This window comes from Empidonax traillii, unplaced genomic scaffold (genome assembly GCF_003031625.1).
Source record: "Empidonax traillii isolate 1590-97213 ecotype Southwest subspecies unplaced genomic scaffold, ASM303162v1 scaffold64:size1360303, whole genome shotgun sequence".
NCBI classification, from domain to species: domain Eukaryota; kingdom Metazoa; phylum Chordata; class Aves; order Passeriformes; family Tyrannidae; genus Empidonax; species Empidonax traillii.
This window is the reverse complement of record NW_020955257.1, coordinates 753,741-770,066: the sequence shown is the minus strand read 5'-3', so window position 1 is coordinate 770,066 and position 16,326 is coordinate 753,741. Positions and strand designations below refer to the sequence as shown.

Genomic DNA, 16,326 nt, shown 5'->3' with positions numbered 1-16,326 from the left:
CCTCTCTTAAACTGCAGTCATCAATTTTTTCATAAGCCTAAAAGTGTTATCTCTCACCTTTTGTCTAATAGGTGAAAATTTACTTGAAGAAAGAATTTGAAAAGCATGGAGCAGTGGTAAATGACACCCAGCATGATGCTTTGGTTGAAGACATCTTTGATAAAGAAGATGAAGACAGTGATGGGTTTATATCCGCAAGGGAATTTACATACAAGCATGACGAGCTGTAGAAAAGGGTGGCATAATTTTTTTGGACACAAATAGCAGTGACTTAGACTGTCTGGTTCTCCTGTCATCTTAATTCTGTGTTTTGGAGTTGATGATTGCTGTTGGCAAAGAAACACTTTGTTTATATGAAAGAGAATTTCTGTTCATTATGTACAAATGTTTTAAACTATTTTAAAGTATGAAAATGTACCTCCTTTTATACAGCAAAGACTTGCACATCAGTATTTTTTAAATTTTGTATTAACTTATTTTTCAGAACTGAAACAAACTTTCTAGTTATCCATCATTATGAAAATCAAAATCCAGTTCAATGACTTTCTGTGATTTGTTTGTGTGCTAAGATCACTTTCAGCAACTACTTTATGTATAACTTCTAGCCTGTGGCTTAATTACTTGACTTTCCTTCTTGTGTGTCACTGCTTAAAAAGCAGTGCTGACCTTGGGGGTTTTTCCTGCAGATTTTAAAAAGATATGCTGGAAGGCATCAGCATCTCTTTTTATACATTCGAGAAAATGGTACAAAGCTGAGTGAGAAGAATGATTATCCTATGCTGATTTTGCCCTTCTGAAGGGAGAGTGTTATCACCCATGCCAATAACTGTCTGCATTTTTTGTTGAATTATGTGAACAAGGCAGGAGTTAAATGTCAGACTTTTACTTCTACTGCCAACACCATTCTAGGAAATGTCTGTAATTTGAAAAACAGCAAATTCTGCTTCAGTGCAGAGGTGGTGTCCTTTAAATGTACACACACATTTGTTTTGAAACTCAGAGTTTGCATTCATTGAAAAAGATCACACCTTTGTCCTCTCACAGTTTGAGGGAGATCTTACAGGAGGAAAAGTGTACTGACAGGAGGATCACTATGGCCTGAAGAATAATTTCCATGGGCTTGCCTGCTTTGCAGCTGCATGAGTTGCAGAACTTGTTTCGTGTTCCCTTTGCAGTATTTTTCACAAGCAGGACACAAGTGATGTGAATTTTAAATAATAAAGTGAATTTTTAGGAAAACAGAGGCATGAAGTAAATGTTGTGGTACTGTGTCTTTACAGAGATGGCGATCATCAGGATTTCAAACACAAAATGGAATTGTTTGAACTGTTTTTGGAGAGGAAAAAACATTTTGCAATCATCCATGATTTCTTAAATGAGAGGGCAAGGCATCTCAGGGAAAGAACAAGCCTGTATTCTGACATCACTAACCTATGGGTCTATGAACACAGCACTGTACTTGGAAAATGTTGCCCAGAGCTATGTAAGGACACAAAGCAAGTCCAGTTGTATGATCTCGAGATTGCTGCATTGCACTAATCCTTAACTACTGCCAAGTGAGACTCTGCATTCAAGGTTCTCAATGCTGTAGGCGAGTTAGATGTTTCCCTGCCACCTAGTGTTGCAACTAAGGATTAGAAGACTGCTTCATTAAACAGAGTTCAGCTTATGCACATTACAGATTGCTGCCAATAGTGGCTTGTTTTTTTGGGGGGGAAAAGTGTAACTGAAGGTATGCAGCGGTGGGCAGTTTTCTTTTGTTTTTCTTCCAGCATCTGACATTTTGTGGCTGGTGTTCTAAATGATAAACAATTGTAGCAATGTATTTTGTTTTCAGTAATCTTTAGGTATTTTTCCTCAATGCTGCCATCTAGTTTTCTCAAACCCATTTATACTATTGCTCCTGTGGCAATGAGTTTCACAGTAGAATAGTGTGGGAAAAGATTTCCCTTCGGTTTTAGGCTCATTGCCTACCTACCCTGAGTTTTTTATTGTGAGGAAATAATGAATAATCATTGCCAATTTAGCTCTTCTTACCAATCATGGTTTTGCATAATATTTTTTTCTCATCACTTAGGAAAATCAAGCTTGCCTGACTTCAGCTTGCCAAAGGTTTCTCTCATGTTCTGCGCTGCATGCCTTGATTTCCCCTGCAGTCAGGAGAACACTGGACACCTGGGGGCAGCTCAGCTCATGTGTGTTGTATTGGGATAGAAGCCTCAGCAAATAGAGTTTCCAGTCTTTCTCTGTTGACTATGTGGGGTGGGAACCTAGGCCAAGGAGGGCTAATAGGTTATGAAGTTGATCCTTAAGGCAGTTTTGCCTAGAATGTGGGAACTGGCAAGTACCCCAACAACCAGAGGGGAAATGCTCTGTGTGTGTGCTTCCAGGAATAGCAAACTGATACTTACATTGTGTCTGTCAGTGTTTTACCTTGTCATTTGCAGTGTTTAGCATCTTCTTAGAACGTATGGCTAGGGAGTGAAAGGATAAAAGCATAGGATTAAACTTGGCACGTATTACTGACCAAATATGTAGAAAGTTAAGCTTAACTAACAGGATGCCAGTATGTGATTTCAGTAAGGACCAATTGTTGTTTCTTTTGTATTAAATAGGAATTTGGAGTAAGCGAATGTTGTGAATTGTACATATATGTTTTCCTCTCCTTGGATTTTTAAAGTATTTCATAAAAATAACTTTAATTGAACATATAGTCATTTGTTAATGCCAGCTGTGTATTGAAGCTGCAGGACCAAGATGCTTTATTTGTGTTTTGTGTAGGTTTATGCCAAATGAGAGGATGTTTTTTTTTCTTAGTCACTTTCTTGAGAGCTGTGTTAAACTTTCAAAATTGAACTGAAAATGTTTTTTCAAGAGTGAAGAATCAGCAGCAGATTTGAGAAGTCATTTCAACTTTATTAACATTTGCTATCATTCAAGTCCTCCTGTGAAGATGAAAGGATTTCTTAGGTAGAAATACATGTCGTAACCTCAGTTGCATCTGCTTGTTAATCTACAGGGCAAACTCCTTTAGTGCCAGCAGGAGTCAGACAACAATCTGCAGGAGACCAGAGCCTGTCCCCGAGGAGGGGAAGAATACTCGAACTTCAGAGGCACTTAGCAACATTTTGGCTGGCTTGTGTGTGAAGTGCAAGGGTTTCCCCCAAAGAAACAAACCCTCACTGCGCATCTGTAAAACACAGCACTTGAAGAAGTGGAGTTCAAAATAGAGCACTTTCCTTCTGCATCTTATAGCCTTCTTCACACATTTATTGTTGTTTTGTTGTTTAGGAAAACACATAGTGATGGTTTTTAGAACTGCAGTCTGTCATTCACAGCCACTACCTAGCAATTACAGTGGGAGTTGCTTCTTTCTCTAGGTACAGAAGCAGCCTTCAGAGCACATTTTATTTGAGAATTCTTGATATGCAATGCAATGACACAAGAAAGCTTTTGGCAAAGCTTCAGGAATGCTGCTTATAGTCTGAAATATTTTTTTTAAGGCTTTCTCTTTTGAGATCAACTGACAAGGCAAGCAGTGTTGAAAATGAAGGAACTGCTTTATTTGATCTTGAATCTTTTCAGTACCTTATGTCATAGAACCATGGAATTATTTATGTTGGAAAAGATTTTAAAAATCATTGAGTCCAACCACTAATCCAGCACTGCCAAGTCCACCCCTAAACCATGTCCCCAAGTGCCACATCTACACGTCTTTTAAATACCTCCAGGTGTTTAGGTGATGACTCCACCACTTCCCTGGGCAGCATGTTCCAGTGCTTGACAACCCTTTTCATGAAGAAATTTTTCTTAACATCTTTCTTAAACCTCCCCTGGCACAACTTGTGGATGTTTCCTCTTGGCCTGTGCCTTGTTACTTGGGAAAAAAGGCCGACCCCCACCTCCCTACAGGTAGTTGTAGAGAACGATTAGGTTTTCCCTCTCAGCCTCCTTTTCTCCAGGCGAAATACCACCAGCTCCCTCAGCCACTCTTCATCAGACTTATGCTACAGACTCTTTATCAGCTTCGTTCCCATCTCTGGACACAATCCAGCACCTCAATCTCTGCGAGTGAGAGGCCCAAAACTGAATACAGGATTCAAGGTGCAGCCTCACCAGTGCTGAGTACAGGGGCACAATCACTGCCCTGGTCCTGCTGGCCACGCTATTGCTGATAGAAGCCCAGATGCCATTGGCCTTGGCCGCCTGGGCACACTGCTGGCTCAGTGCAGCCACTGTCAACCAGCACCTCCAGGTCCTTTGCAGCCGGGCAGCTTTCCAGTCACTCTGCCCCAAGCCTGTAGTGCTGCTTGGGGTTGTTGTGACCCAAGTGCAGGACCTGGAACTTGGTATTGTTGAACCTCATACATTTAGACTCAGCCCCTTGATCCAGCCTGTCCAGATCTCTCTGTAGAGCATGTCCTTGTGCTGCAAGGAGCATCCCCAGTACAGAGGTGTTTTGGTGAGTACTGTATGTTACAGTTATAAAATTGCAGTGTTAAGTACATATTGAACAAACTGCTACCATGGTTTCCTCTTCATGTTATTTAAAAGGCAAATGATGCATAGTTTGTTTCCTGAATACTTCAGTGTAAAAATAGGTTGTACAGGTCAGCCTTTAAATTACAATTATCTTTCTCATAAGTGCTCCCCACATCCCATTGTTTCTATTGTTGGATACAAGGTGGTCTCTCCCTTGATCCAGAAATCCTAGTTTCAGATGGTAGGTGAGTACCAGTGGATTGGGAAAGCTAATTGCATTGGGGCATTCTGGGAAAAGATGCTAAGATAGGGAAAATGTGATGAGAGAGTGTGGAATTATGCAGATTGATGTGAGAAATGCAAAAGATTTTGTTTCCTAGATCCTTTGGCATCTGCTTACTTGAAAGAAAGAACACTGCAGTCAGTGATGCAGGGACTGCAAATAACAAGGCTAGTTCCTGATCCAACTTTCACTGGAAACCACTGTTTCAGACAGTTTCTATATGGAGTTTTATGACAAAATTTAAATGCACACTTCCAAGATCTATTAAAGAATATTTAGAAGAGATATATTGAGCTTACTTCTTGAAAATACATTGGCCTCATCATAGAGCTTTTGCAAAAATCCTCAAAACACAGCTCAAAACCCACTACCTCCAAACCCTTTAATTTATCTTCAATGCTGAATTGGTTTTGGTGACAGAAAATAAACCAAACATGCTTATATTTGTATAATCCTGGATAATTTTATCTTCTCTTGAAAGTTCATCGTAATGCTTACATTGTGTCCTAGTTTTCCCCCATGAACAAACTCTCTGACAAAATAAGGATCTTTCTTTAGCTATACTGCTTCTGTTTCGGTGCCTGTGCTTGATTATGTCAACAGTTCCACACAAGAAATATAATTGACAAGCTCAGTAGGAGGCTATATAGGGACAAGGACCTTTGTTATCATCTCTTCCAGCCTGGAGGGAATTCAGATGGAGGCCCCTCCTGCATGACGTTTCTTCATCCTAGCCGTTTCTGTTCAAAAAGAAAGCTGATTTAGCAAGGAGCTGAACCTGGTTAGGTAGTGTGGTGGTTCTGTTCTCTTGAATGTAGGAGCTTGGTTTAGCTGAGAAGGTTGCAGTGAAGAGAGGATAGTTTGAAACATGACAGGTAAGTAATTTTGTGCAAATTTTCTGAAGGTCATGTTCCTGGTGGAGGGCTGGATTTTATCCAAAGGGTTAGTATTTTTTCCTTGTTTTTTTTTTTCCCCTTTTATTTTTGTCTGCATCTATGTTAGGTAAACAAGGATAAACTCACTTTTAAAATATTTGGGTCTGACTGTAGAAATCCAGTGAAGCTGACTCTTCAGAGTGCCCCAAATCCCAGTTATATTTTCTGCTAAAAAATCTGAGACTGATGCTAACTAACATTAAGAGCTGCTCTTCATTTTAGACACAATGCTTCTAATTTCTAGTTTGTGTCATGACCTGCTTAAGGAGATTAAATGATGCAGGATAATTGATTCCTCATCTGGGAGTCAGACTGAAAGTATTAAATCAATCCTGTCCCCTTTAATGTTATTGCCATTGAAATTTCTTTGAAGAAGCTCTGTTTCCTCTTCTGCCTCTTTCCCTGCATAGTGAACTAGCTAATACTATTTCTTTTGTGTGCTTGGCCGGCTTTTTCTCTGGGAATAAATAGCAGACCTTAGCTCTGGTCTCTCTCATCTGCTGGGATATGTCTTTAGAGAATAGGTTTTCATTCCACAAATACAATGTAAAATGTTTTTGGTGATCCTGTGTCCATCTCTGGGTATGAATTCTATAGGTCTATAGCTAATGGACTAATTGTAGCTTATAGAAAATTATGACCTGTTGGATTTTACTCTTAGCAACACTGACCACAATACTTAAGAGAGGTAAGACTGGTGATGTTCCTTTCTTTTAACAGAAGGTAAGGATTTACGTTTGCAACCAGTATTTCAGCCCTTATGTGCCATCATGTCATCACTGCTATTGTCACTACTGGTGACTTAATGTGGTCACATGGATATCATGATGTGCATGTGCACTCTGACGTAATTCAACACTCCACCTCTGCGCAGCTCAGACTGAAGCAAAGCTCCCAGAGACGTAGTGCTCATCTGACAGCTGGCAAACAAGCACAAACTGCAGTGGGAACATGTATGGAGCAGAAATGGCCGATGCTCCTCTGCATTGGGTACCAGATTCTGTCACTGCTAACCTGAGCCAAGCCCAGCTCACCACAGCACCCTTGGGAACAGCCACAACCTGCCATTCACACAGTGGTGGGGTTGTGTGGAGACACGCTGGTGGGGTGGGCTCTAGGGCACCAGTTCATGGGCTCTGCCAGACCCCTGCTGGCTTTGGACCTTCACACCTTGTTTCCTGAGCAGGCAGCTGTGGGATGTGTCAGTGCTTCAGGACAGACCGGAGTGGCACCAGCCAGGCTCATGCTGTCACACCTCTGCCTGGATGTATAGTTAAAGGCAGGCTTGAAGAAAATATCAGGGCCCACCCTTGCACTGGGGAGGGAATAGCAGAGAAAATAAGCAGGGGAATATCTCTCAGTACCATCCAGTTTTTCTTGGCTGATGTAAGCAGCAAATATAAGGAAGTCTAAAACCTGCTGGGTAATTTATTCTTTACATTTCTCTGTTAAAATATGTACATAAGGAATAACACACAACCAGCGTAAAACTTGCAATGCAGTGTCAGCTTTGTAATTTTTCCTATCTCTTAATAACTACTGTTTTCCAGTTGTACATTTTGTATAAGGCCATATATGTAAATATGGCCTCTTTTGTCACAGAGATACTCAGTTGTGGATACTTTAAAAAATACATTTTTCCAATCCTTTTGGAAGTACAGAAGCCAAAAGGACTTATTTTATTTTAGTTTGAAGTATTTATGTTATCAGTGATCCCACCTGCAGATATCTACCACTTCCATGAATAAGGAAAATTACTTCTTCATCTAGAGGGCTTTTTAGAGACAGGACTCCTTAAAGTCATATTTACAATTAAAAAAAAAAATTAAACCCCCCAAAACAAACAAACAAACCAACCAAAACAAAACAAAAGGTCGTCCAAGTTTTAAATCTCCTTAAAGGCAGAATACTGGAAAATGCTGCCACAGAAATATCTGTAGCCCAGGAAGGACATGTGACTGCACACAGCCCACAGTGTGTGATGTGCATGGGAGGAGAGGAAAGGTTGCTGACACATGCATAACTTTTTATGCGTACTCAGCAGACCTGTTGCTGTGGTTACTAATCAGAACCTCCCTTGAATGAGTGCTATTTGCACCACACCAGATGGCTGATAAATCACATAGTAGAATTTTTTGTCCCTTGTATTACTGTCCAATCTTTTTTCTAAGTGCTGTGACTTAATTTACAGCAATTTACACATAAATTATTTGGACAAGACGCACTATTATAAAACATAAAACCGAAGCAGGTATGCAGTCACTTTCATGAACTCCCGTACCACCTGCATAACACTAGAAATTATTTTTTTCTTATGTATTGATGTTCAAGTAGTTGCAATTTGATGAATAATGTTTAGCTGAGAAAAAAAATATGCTTGATTTTTAATATAATATTAACAACATAGTTACTGTAGCACATTTATTGCAGAGGGAAGTGAAATGCCTTCTGCAGTTCATTGGTCTGCTGCAAGCATTTCTGTACAGGCAGCGTCACAACAATGAAGCATACATGAAGATTAAACAGGATCACTGCATAAGGATTTAACACTGTTGTCTCTGTATTTTCTGCTGCTTTGTTGCCATTACTGGTTTATCCTATCAGGATGCCAAAATTTATGAAAAAAGCGCAAAAGACTGATGTTATATTGGTAAATTATTACTCCAGAAGAAGGCAACCTTTTGGACTGGGCAATGTAGCAGCTTAGTTGTGTGGTTCAGCGTTGTGCCTAATAGCTTTCTAGACACTGAGGGTAACTGCAGCATGCTGTCTTCTGTCCCTGTCACACTGAGGAGTTGTGTTCTCTTATGTCACTTATGTAATTGAAATATGAATTACCCTCTGTGGTGCGTGAGTAAGAGCTCAGCATCTAAGCCTGACATTGTGCCTACAATAACATCTTTACAGCTGCAGCCATTTCCATAGATTAATCTTCAATGGTATAATTGGATTAAGAGGCTGCAGCCAGGATTTCTCCTATCTTTCATTTTGAACGTCCACAGAGCTCAGCAGGTGACGTCTTTATCTCACATCATAGTACTGCACCTGCCACCCTCTTTCTTTGTTATGGATGAAGCCACCTTTAGTGTGGGAGAAATACGCTCAGTTCTCTGGTCCAGTCTCCTGACTACATATAAAAAAAGCCCCAAAACACACAAGTGCCACTGATACTTCTCACTCTTTAGATTCATTCTATGACATCAGTTGCATTTACTGGCCTACAGTGTTATTATTAACAAGGGTCTCACAGGTGTTTTCAATGTTACTAACTCTTCTGTATATAAAAAGCTTTTGTTCCTATAACTCACTGCAAGAGGAATAATTTTAGGGAGGTGCCTTTATGGGTATAGGCTTAGAATTCTGACTTAGCAGCAATCAGGCACATTTGTTCTGAACAACCCCAGTTCATCAGTTTTTTAGGTACCCCAAATCAGTGCTCCACTAAAGAGAACAAGACTAAGAAGGGGGCTTGAAATAACAAAAATAAATGGAAATAATGAATCAAAGACTAGTGCTGCAGTGTCTTGAGGATTTTGGGGTACTAGTTCTCCTGAATAAGCTTTGATCTCCAACTGAGGAGGTGTTTAAAGAAGAATGAAAAACCACTGTAACTTAAGCTATATGTTGCAATGTTTCCCTTTTGTTCTCCTCCTTTCACAGATAAAACATGGAACAAAGGCTCTTTGAAATTCTCTTTTCTAAAGATGTGTCCTTCCTGCTTTCCTTCCTTGATTTTGCAACTCATCGGAAACCAATCTTTTACAGGAGAAAAGAAATAATTTTAAATCCATAAATTCTGCTGTTATTGAAGACAAAGAGGAAATAATCAATAGATAAGCCTTGTGGCTTTGTCCTAATTATTATATTTTTGTGTTTTCTGTTTACGCAGCAATCTCCATTCAAAGATTTTAAAGATGCAGCTCTGAGTAAATCCTCTCCCTGTTTCTTGTGTGAGGTAATTAAATTACTGTGGGACTACAAGATTTATCCAAAGCCAAGCAGCAAGCTTATGGCAGAACAACATACACCCCAGGCTCTCTTGATTCCCAGGGTTGTGCTCTAACCACTCATCCTTGCTGCTTTACACAGTTCGTGACAGCTTACACAGAAAGGAAGCATCAAAGATTTCTGTGTCACCAGTGTGTAATCATTCTGTAGACAGTCTAATCATTCTTAGGTAGATTATATTCAGCCATAATCATCTCCAGTGTAATTAGAGCATAGACTTAGTCATCTAAGTGAGCATAATATGGGCAATATAAGTGGTGTGTTATAGGATATAATTTAAACCCTTTTTTAAATTGCACCTGCTCCTTTCATTGGCTTTCTGATTCTAAGAAGCAAGCTGCCTATGACGCAGTTCATCCTTGATGTAACTCCAGAGCAAGGAATTTGGGTTGTTATGTTCAAGTGAAGTTGTTACGATTAAATTGGTATAAAGTCCTCAGCTTTTCAGGGATTCACATCACCTTTCAGTTACATATTTTAAGCAGGAGATATACAGTCTTTTCTTTTTCTGTTGCAGAACACATTGTAATGTAATTCTGGTGACAGCAAAGCTGATAGCAGAGAAAAGCACAGGTCTTGCTTAAAATATATAATGGTAGTAGTATGAAGGGCTCCATTTTGCTAATTATCAGCCCTGCTTTTTAATCAAAAGCATTAAGCCTAAGTACTGACTTCTTAGTCCCTATTCAGGTTACCCACATACCCCCAGAAGGGGCAGATGCCACAGTATTTCACATTCACTGAAACTGGGACCAGAAAATTATTTTCTCATTTAGTTATATAATGAAGCTGCAACTTCTGGTCCGCATTTAAGTTTGACAGCAACAGTGTCCAAAGCTTATCCATAATTTCTGAACACAGGCAGACCCATGTCTTTAAACTGAAATAGGATAGATTTAGATATTAGGAAAAAATTCTTTACTGTGGAGGGTGATGAAGCACAGAGAAGTTGTGGATGTCTCATCTCTGGAAGTGTTCAAGACCAGGTTGGCTAGGGCTCTGAGCAACCTGGTCTGCTTAAAGGTGTCCCTGCCTATGGCAGAGAACTAGATGATCTAGTTCCAACCCAAACCATTCTATGATACTAGGAAAAGCAAATATCCTGGGGAACTCAACAACTGTCATCAAGTTGTGCAGCACTACAGAGGATGTGCTGATGGAGTACTTTCAGGTAATTGGTTCTGCTGGCGAAAAAGGATTAAAATCTGTGAAATGAGACAATAGCTGAGAATAAACCTCTTGATCCTAGGTACAAACCTCTTTTATAGATTTCTATGTTTTCTGAGCCATCTCCAAGTTCCACATTGCTGCACCAACCTAACGTACTTCCTTCTTGCTGTTCTTATGCAAAAATACTCTGGTTTTTAATGCTCTTTATTCTGTCTGCTGGCTCATTCTTGCCTCTCTGACCTCTTCACCAGCGTTCTATCTTCTCATCAGACATACTTGGCAGTCTCTTTCCCACACTTAGTGTCTGGTCTGAGGCAGGAATTGGTGAAGTGTGTAGCAAGGTTCCTCTCCTTAAAGACAGAGATAGAAACGTAAAGGTGCTGCCTTTTCACCGGCAGATCATGTTTAGCAGTTTAACCATTTATCCAGGGACCTGCACGATGACGCCTAGAAGTGAAACTATTTTCACCTCTATATGGAGGCACAGGTTGTATGCTGAGGATGGAGCACACAGGACAGCCCCAGTCGGGCAGGTTTGGCAAACAGAGCAGGCCACCTGCTCCCCGTGACACGACCAAGGCTTGTTGTGCTCTGAACGGAGCCTCAGAGGGACGGTCAGTGCCATCGTGCTTTTGGCCTGGTGGTGGTGATGCTGCTGCACCCAAAGAGCTAAGAGGTCCACGGGGTTCAGCTGCTGGAGGGGCAGGAGCCTACTGTGACATTTCACATGCAGCCAGCAGAAAAGTCCCCAGTCATGAATCACAGAATCACTTAGGCTGGAAAAGACCTCTGAGACCATCGAGTCTGACCTTTGACTGAACACCACCATGTCAACTGGACCATGGCACTGAGCGCCAATTCAGTCATTTCTCAAACACCTCCAGGGATGGCAGCCTGTACCAGTGCTTAACAACCCTTTCTGTGAATAAATTCCTTCTCATGAGGTCATCCCCGCAGCTTTGCTAAGTTTGGTGTAGCCCCTTTGCAGTGGTTTGACTGGTTAATGAGGCAGCAGCCGTATTTCAAATCACCTGCTTTACTTTCAAGACTTATCCTCTGTGTGAGACAGAGGAGCACAAGTTAACCATTCAATTATATGAATAAAACGGAATAAAAAAATACCCTTCTTTTTCAAGCGAAGGGTGCATTCCTGCTTCCTCTTGGTCCCTGAGACAGACTGAGGGATGACACGCGAAACGCGGACGCCTTTCCACAGAATCGCAGGACGGGTGAGGTTGGAAGGGACCACAGTGGGTCATCTGGTCCAACCTCCCTGCTCAAGCGGGGTCATCCTAGAGCACATTGCACAGGGTTGCATCCGGGCGGTTCTTGAATATCTCCAGCAAGGTAGACTTCCCATCCGCTCCGGGCATTCCCCGGGACCGCACCACGTACATCCCCGCGCCCCCCGCCCCCTCCGCCCGGCCGGGACTCTGCGCGGAGCGGTTCGGCGGCTGCGCGCGCAGGGGGCGGGGCCGGCGCCGCCAGGGGAGCGGAGCGGCTGGAGCGGGAGCGGCGCAGGTACCGGAGCGGTGCGGGAACGGGAACGGGAGCGGGAGCGGTGCGGGAACGCCGCGGGGCAGGGCGGCATCTCCCCGGCATCACCTTCCTGCTCTGAGCGGCGCCCCCGGGCTGGTGTGTTACTGCTCCACTGGCGCGGGGCAAAGTGGCGGGGTCTGCGAGCAGCGACCTTCTCTGCGGGGCTCGCCCCGCCAGCGCCGGGCGGCGGCGGTGGGCAGGGAGGAAGGCAGGGAGGGAAAGAGGGAGAGGGACGGCGGGGATGGCGCGGGAGGATGGCGCAGAGCCGGTTTCCCGTGGTCGGTGCGGGCGATGTCCCCCGGCGGCAGTATCCGCCAGCGGCGATGTCCCCCAGGCGATGTCCCCTGGCACCTCCCCGCACCTGCAGCCCGGGCGGGGGCCGCGGGCACCGCGTAACGGGGCTGCGCCGCCGCCTCCCCCGGTCCGGCTGTGCGGGTGGGGGCTCCGCGGCGGGGGGGAGGACTCGGTGACTGAGGCTGGTGTCGGCAAATGCCGTCCCCGGCTGCCCTTCGCATTCCCGTCTGAAGCAAGGCTCTCCGATCCCTCTTCTTTCCCTGGCTGCCCGCTCTACTCGCTGCTCTTTTCCCTTCAGCAGTTTAAGGACCAGGCGCGGGTTGTTCCCCCCTTCTTTTTCTTGAAGGTGCCTTTTCATATGGTCACCTTGAAACCTAGATGGCTTAATGTGCCTTTCTAAGCATAATGTTACGCTCAGGTGGGTATGTGATGGCTTCAGTCACTAGAGCAGGCTGATGGGCAGACATACCTTCCTGCAAGAGCCTGCAAAACTGGCATTTCTGTTTGTGCTGCTGTAATAATTCTAGAGGCTGTGATTAACCTATCTTAAAAAGCAAAAAAACCAAAACACCATTTTCTCCAGTACTGATGAGCAAAGAGGAAATAAAACATATTAAAACCAGAATCTCAAACAGAAGACAGCTTTGTTAGGCCCTTGATCCTATGAGTGCACTTATGCATAAATCTAACCCTGCGGAAGCCATTCATGCCTGTAAGATATGAAACTTTAATAATCCCAGAGATGTGGTTGTGCTGTAATACACTTGGTAAATTCTGTGATGCAAACTGCCTAATGCTAAATATATGCAGCAGATTAGTAGATAATAAATACATGGACTTGTGAGAAGTGACTGACTCATTTGGTTATAGGCTATTACTGTTTCAGCTATTACTCTAAAAGCTGCTTTAGAATTAGGGATTTAAGGCACCTCCAAGCATGCTGGTTTGTTCATAGCATGAACTCCAAATTTTCCAGCCAAACAAAAAGAAATCTTGAGACAAATCCTCAATCATAGATATTTAGGAAATTGATCTCTGTGAAACTCAGGACTTCCAGCGATTTGAGATGAACCAAGACTGAAGTTAACTTAAACCATTCATAGTGCTGTGGACTTTTCCAAGCAGCTTATGTCCCGGAGCTTACATAGACTGTCTAAAAAGACAGGTGTTATATTGAGACAAGTGGGATGAATGGAAATCATGTATTGGTATCAGTCAGTTTTTTTCCTCCCCAGAAAAGTATTTCTGATGCTTAGAGTTTGAGATTTTTATGGCAACTTCCCATTCTGGAAGACATTTGAACTTTTTTTTTCCTGGCAAAGTAAGGTATAAGCTTCATTTATTTACACTTGCTGAATTCAGTATGTTTGGTAAAGGGTGCTGAATTTGGCTCTCCATCCTCTCCTTCAGAAGTCACCAACCATGAGTGCTTTGCACAGCTTTAGTGTGGAAAAGTGTACTAGTTTATGCTGGGAGCTTCCACTAAGAATTTCTTGCTTGATTATGGACTTGAAGAGTTGCGAAGACTGGACATTGTTCCTGTAGCATACTGGTCTTCTCTTTCTGTAAATTCAACAGATTGAGAAACAGAATTGCTACCTAGACCTGCTTTTTCTGGCAAATGGCTGGTTTCTGACACAATGTGCTGTGTTACATCCTAAAATTTGCGAAGTCTCATTGTTGTTGTTTTGGGGTGTATTTAAAACTAAAGGGAAACTTCCAACAAGCTACTTTGATGCTTTTTATTTTACCCTTTTTTTAACGTAACAATGTTGCTAATTTGAAATGACTGGCAGTCAGTGTGCATTAGCCAGCTGTGTGTGGAGGTGGACAGCCTCTCTTGTGCAATGATCAAGACCTGACCGACCCGCCAAATGGGATTGTGATGCCTCGTTACAAAAAGCGAAAGTTACATGCCCGAGTATTATGCAGCAGTTAGCAACTTCTCATTATGAAGTTGTGTGCTGCACAAAGATGCTTTGGGTGCCAGCAGCTCCTAACACGGGTCTCTGCACCGGTGGCAGAAGCAGGAAAACAGGTGCTTCTTTACAAAACGGAGAGTGTTACAAATATGACCTTAGACTGAGGGCTGGAATATCAGCTACAAAAGGGATAGAGTTCTGTGACTGCTTGGAGACTTAATTAAAAGCACTGACATCCACTCAGTGAAAAGTCTGTATAAATAATGAATTTCCCCTGTATGCACAGCCTGTGATGGAAATGAGTCTGAAACCTGTTGGCTTGTGGATGACTGACCCTGATTTGTTTTTAAATAGAATGATGTTTTCATTAGCATAATTCAAATTACTCTGGGCAAAAAATAAGATCCTGTCTTATTTTGAAAGATGCATACTTTGAAAGCTTGGACAAGGGTGTATTGTAGAATTAAAATGGTTGGTCAAGGGACTGTAAGCTTTTGTAACAGCTGGAATTTGCTAGGAATTTAAGTGCTGAAGAGTTTTAGCATGCTCATTTGGTGGCCACTATCTGTTTTTAGACGGTCTTAAGCAATCTGGCTGCTGTTGCCAGGAATATTCCATATTTTCCCACACACAGCAAGAAAAATATTTTCAATTCCTTCCAGGCCTATTATGCATTTATTCATAATGACTGAAGGGAGCATACAGCTTAGGAAAGCTTTGAAGTGCAACTTGATTTTATGCCTGTGTGGGGAATTACTACTTCCTGTAATTAAAAAAATAAAACAAACCTGTTGGAGAAAAAGATCATCCCAAATCTCTGACTGAAGGTTTGAGATGTTGCCCATTTTGAGGAAATTATTGATAACATTTTGGCATGTAGGTAATGTAAAAAAAAAAAGAAAAAAAGGAAAAAAAGTTGAGCATGACTTGCTAAATTCCAGCTACTGCTAAACTCCTCTTGGATATCTTGTCAGGCACAGCTTAGAGGGACAGAGACAATCAGAGTTGAATGTGGCACCTTCAAGCAGTAAGTTGGTGTCATCATCCATTGTTAGTAAGGAAAGAGTCAAACAATTTGACTAACATCTGATAATGAAATGTCCAGACCATAGGGACACAGGGATCTGGCCTGGTTTTGTGCTGTATATTCAGGAAGAGTCTCTTAATGCGTGCAATCTTTCTCTCTCCTGATAAGTCATGCATTAAAACTGTCCAAATTGTCAATAAAAAAAAAACCTTTTCAGTGTGTCCTAAGATGGGAACAGTCTTATTATTGTGTCTTTCAGTTTATTGTCTTTGTTTTGTGCCTGCAGCTGAATGAATTTTGCTTTTCATTTCTGTTTCTGGAAACATTGCTTTTCTGCAGGGTGCAGAGATCACATGTCTCTATGTGCATAAGACACTAAGCTTGATTTGTAAATGAAAATACAAGCTTGTCTCAGGCCCAAGAAACATCTTATTTGAAAGTTATAAGAGAGGTTCAAAACCAATAACTTAGCCCTGAACAAAATTTTCATAATCGTAACTGACCTTTCTTTTGCCACCCCATTAAAAATATGGAAGAGTTGAGAATAAATCATGTGTCGGCCATTCAGTATATTCTTCCTTTCATGACAAGACATCCTTGATCTAAATATGAGGACCCTGGTTCAGATGCTGCCTTTCAGTTTTTTATTGTAAATGTTTCTTGCAG

At 42.0% G+C, this 16,326-nt stretch overlaps 2 protein-coding genes across 3 annotated transcripts in view; both read left to right on the top strand.

Annotated features, from left to right (window-relative positions):
* Positions 1-2,088, top strand: part of FKBP14 (FKBP prolyl isomerase 14) — an 8,965-nt gene extending 6,877 nt beyond the window's left edge. The window contains exon 2 of the mRNA XM_027880050.1: positions 72-2,088. Within this exon, the coding sequence (XP_027735851.1) occupies positions 72-230 (159 nt within the window). The 3' untranslated portion in view covers positions 231-2,088. The remainder of the gene's footprint in view (positions 1-71) is intronic.
* Positions 2,089-12,355: 10,267 nt separating this feature from the next.
* The window catches only part of SCRN1 (secernin 1), a 40,166-nt gene continuing 36,195 nt past the window's right edge, over positions 12,356-16,326 (top strand). Inside the window, exon 1 of one of the 2 annotated variants that reach the window (XM_027880062.1) lies at positions 12,356-12,399. The gene's annotated coding sequence lies outside the window, so the exon portion shown is untranslated. Of the gene's footprint in view, positions 12,400-12,461; positions 12,514-16,326 lie in introns of those variants that run through there. The other variant, XM_027880063.1, reaches the window with a different exon arrangement.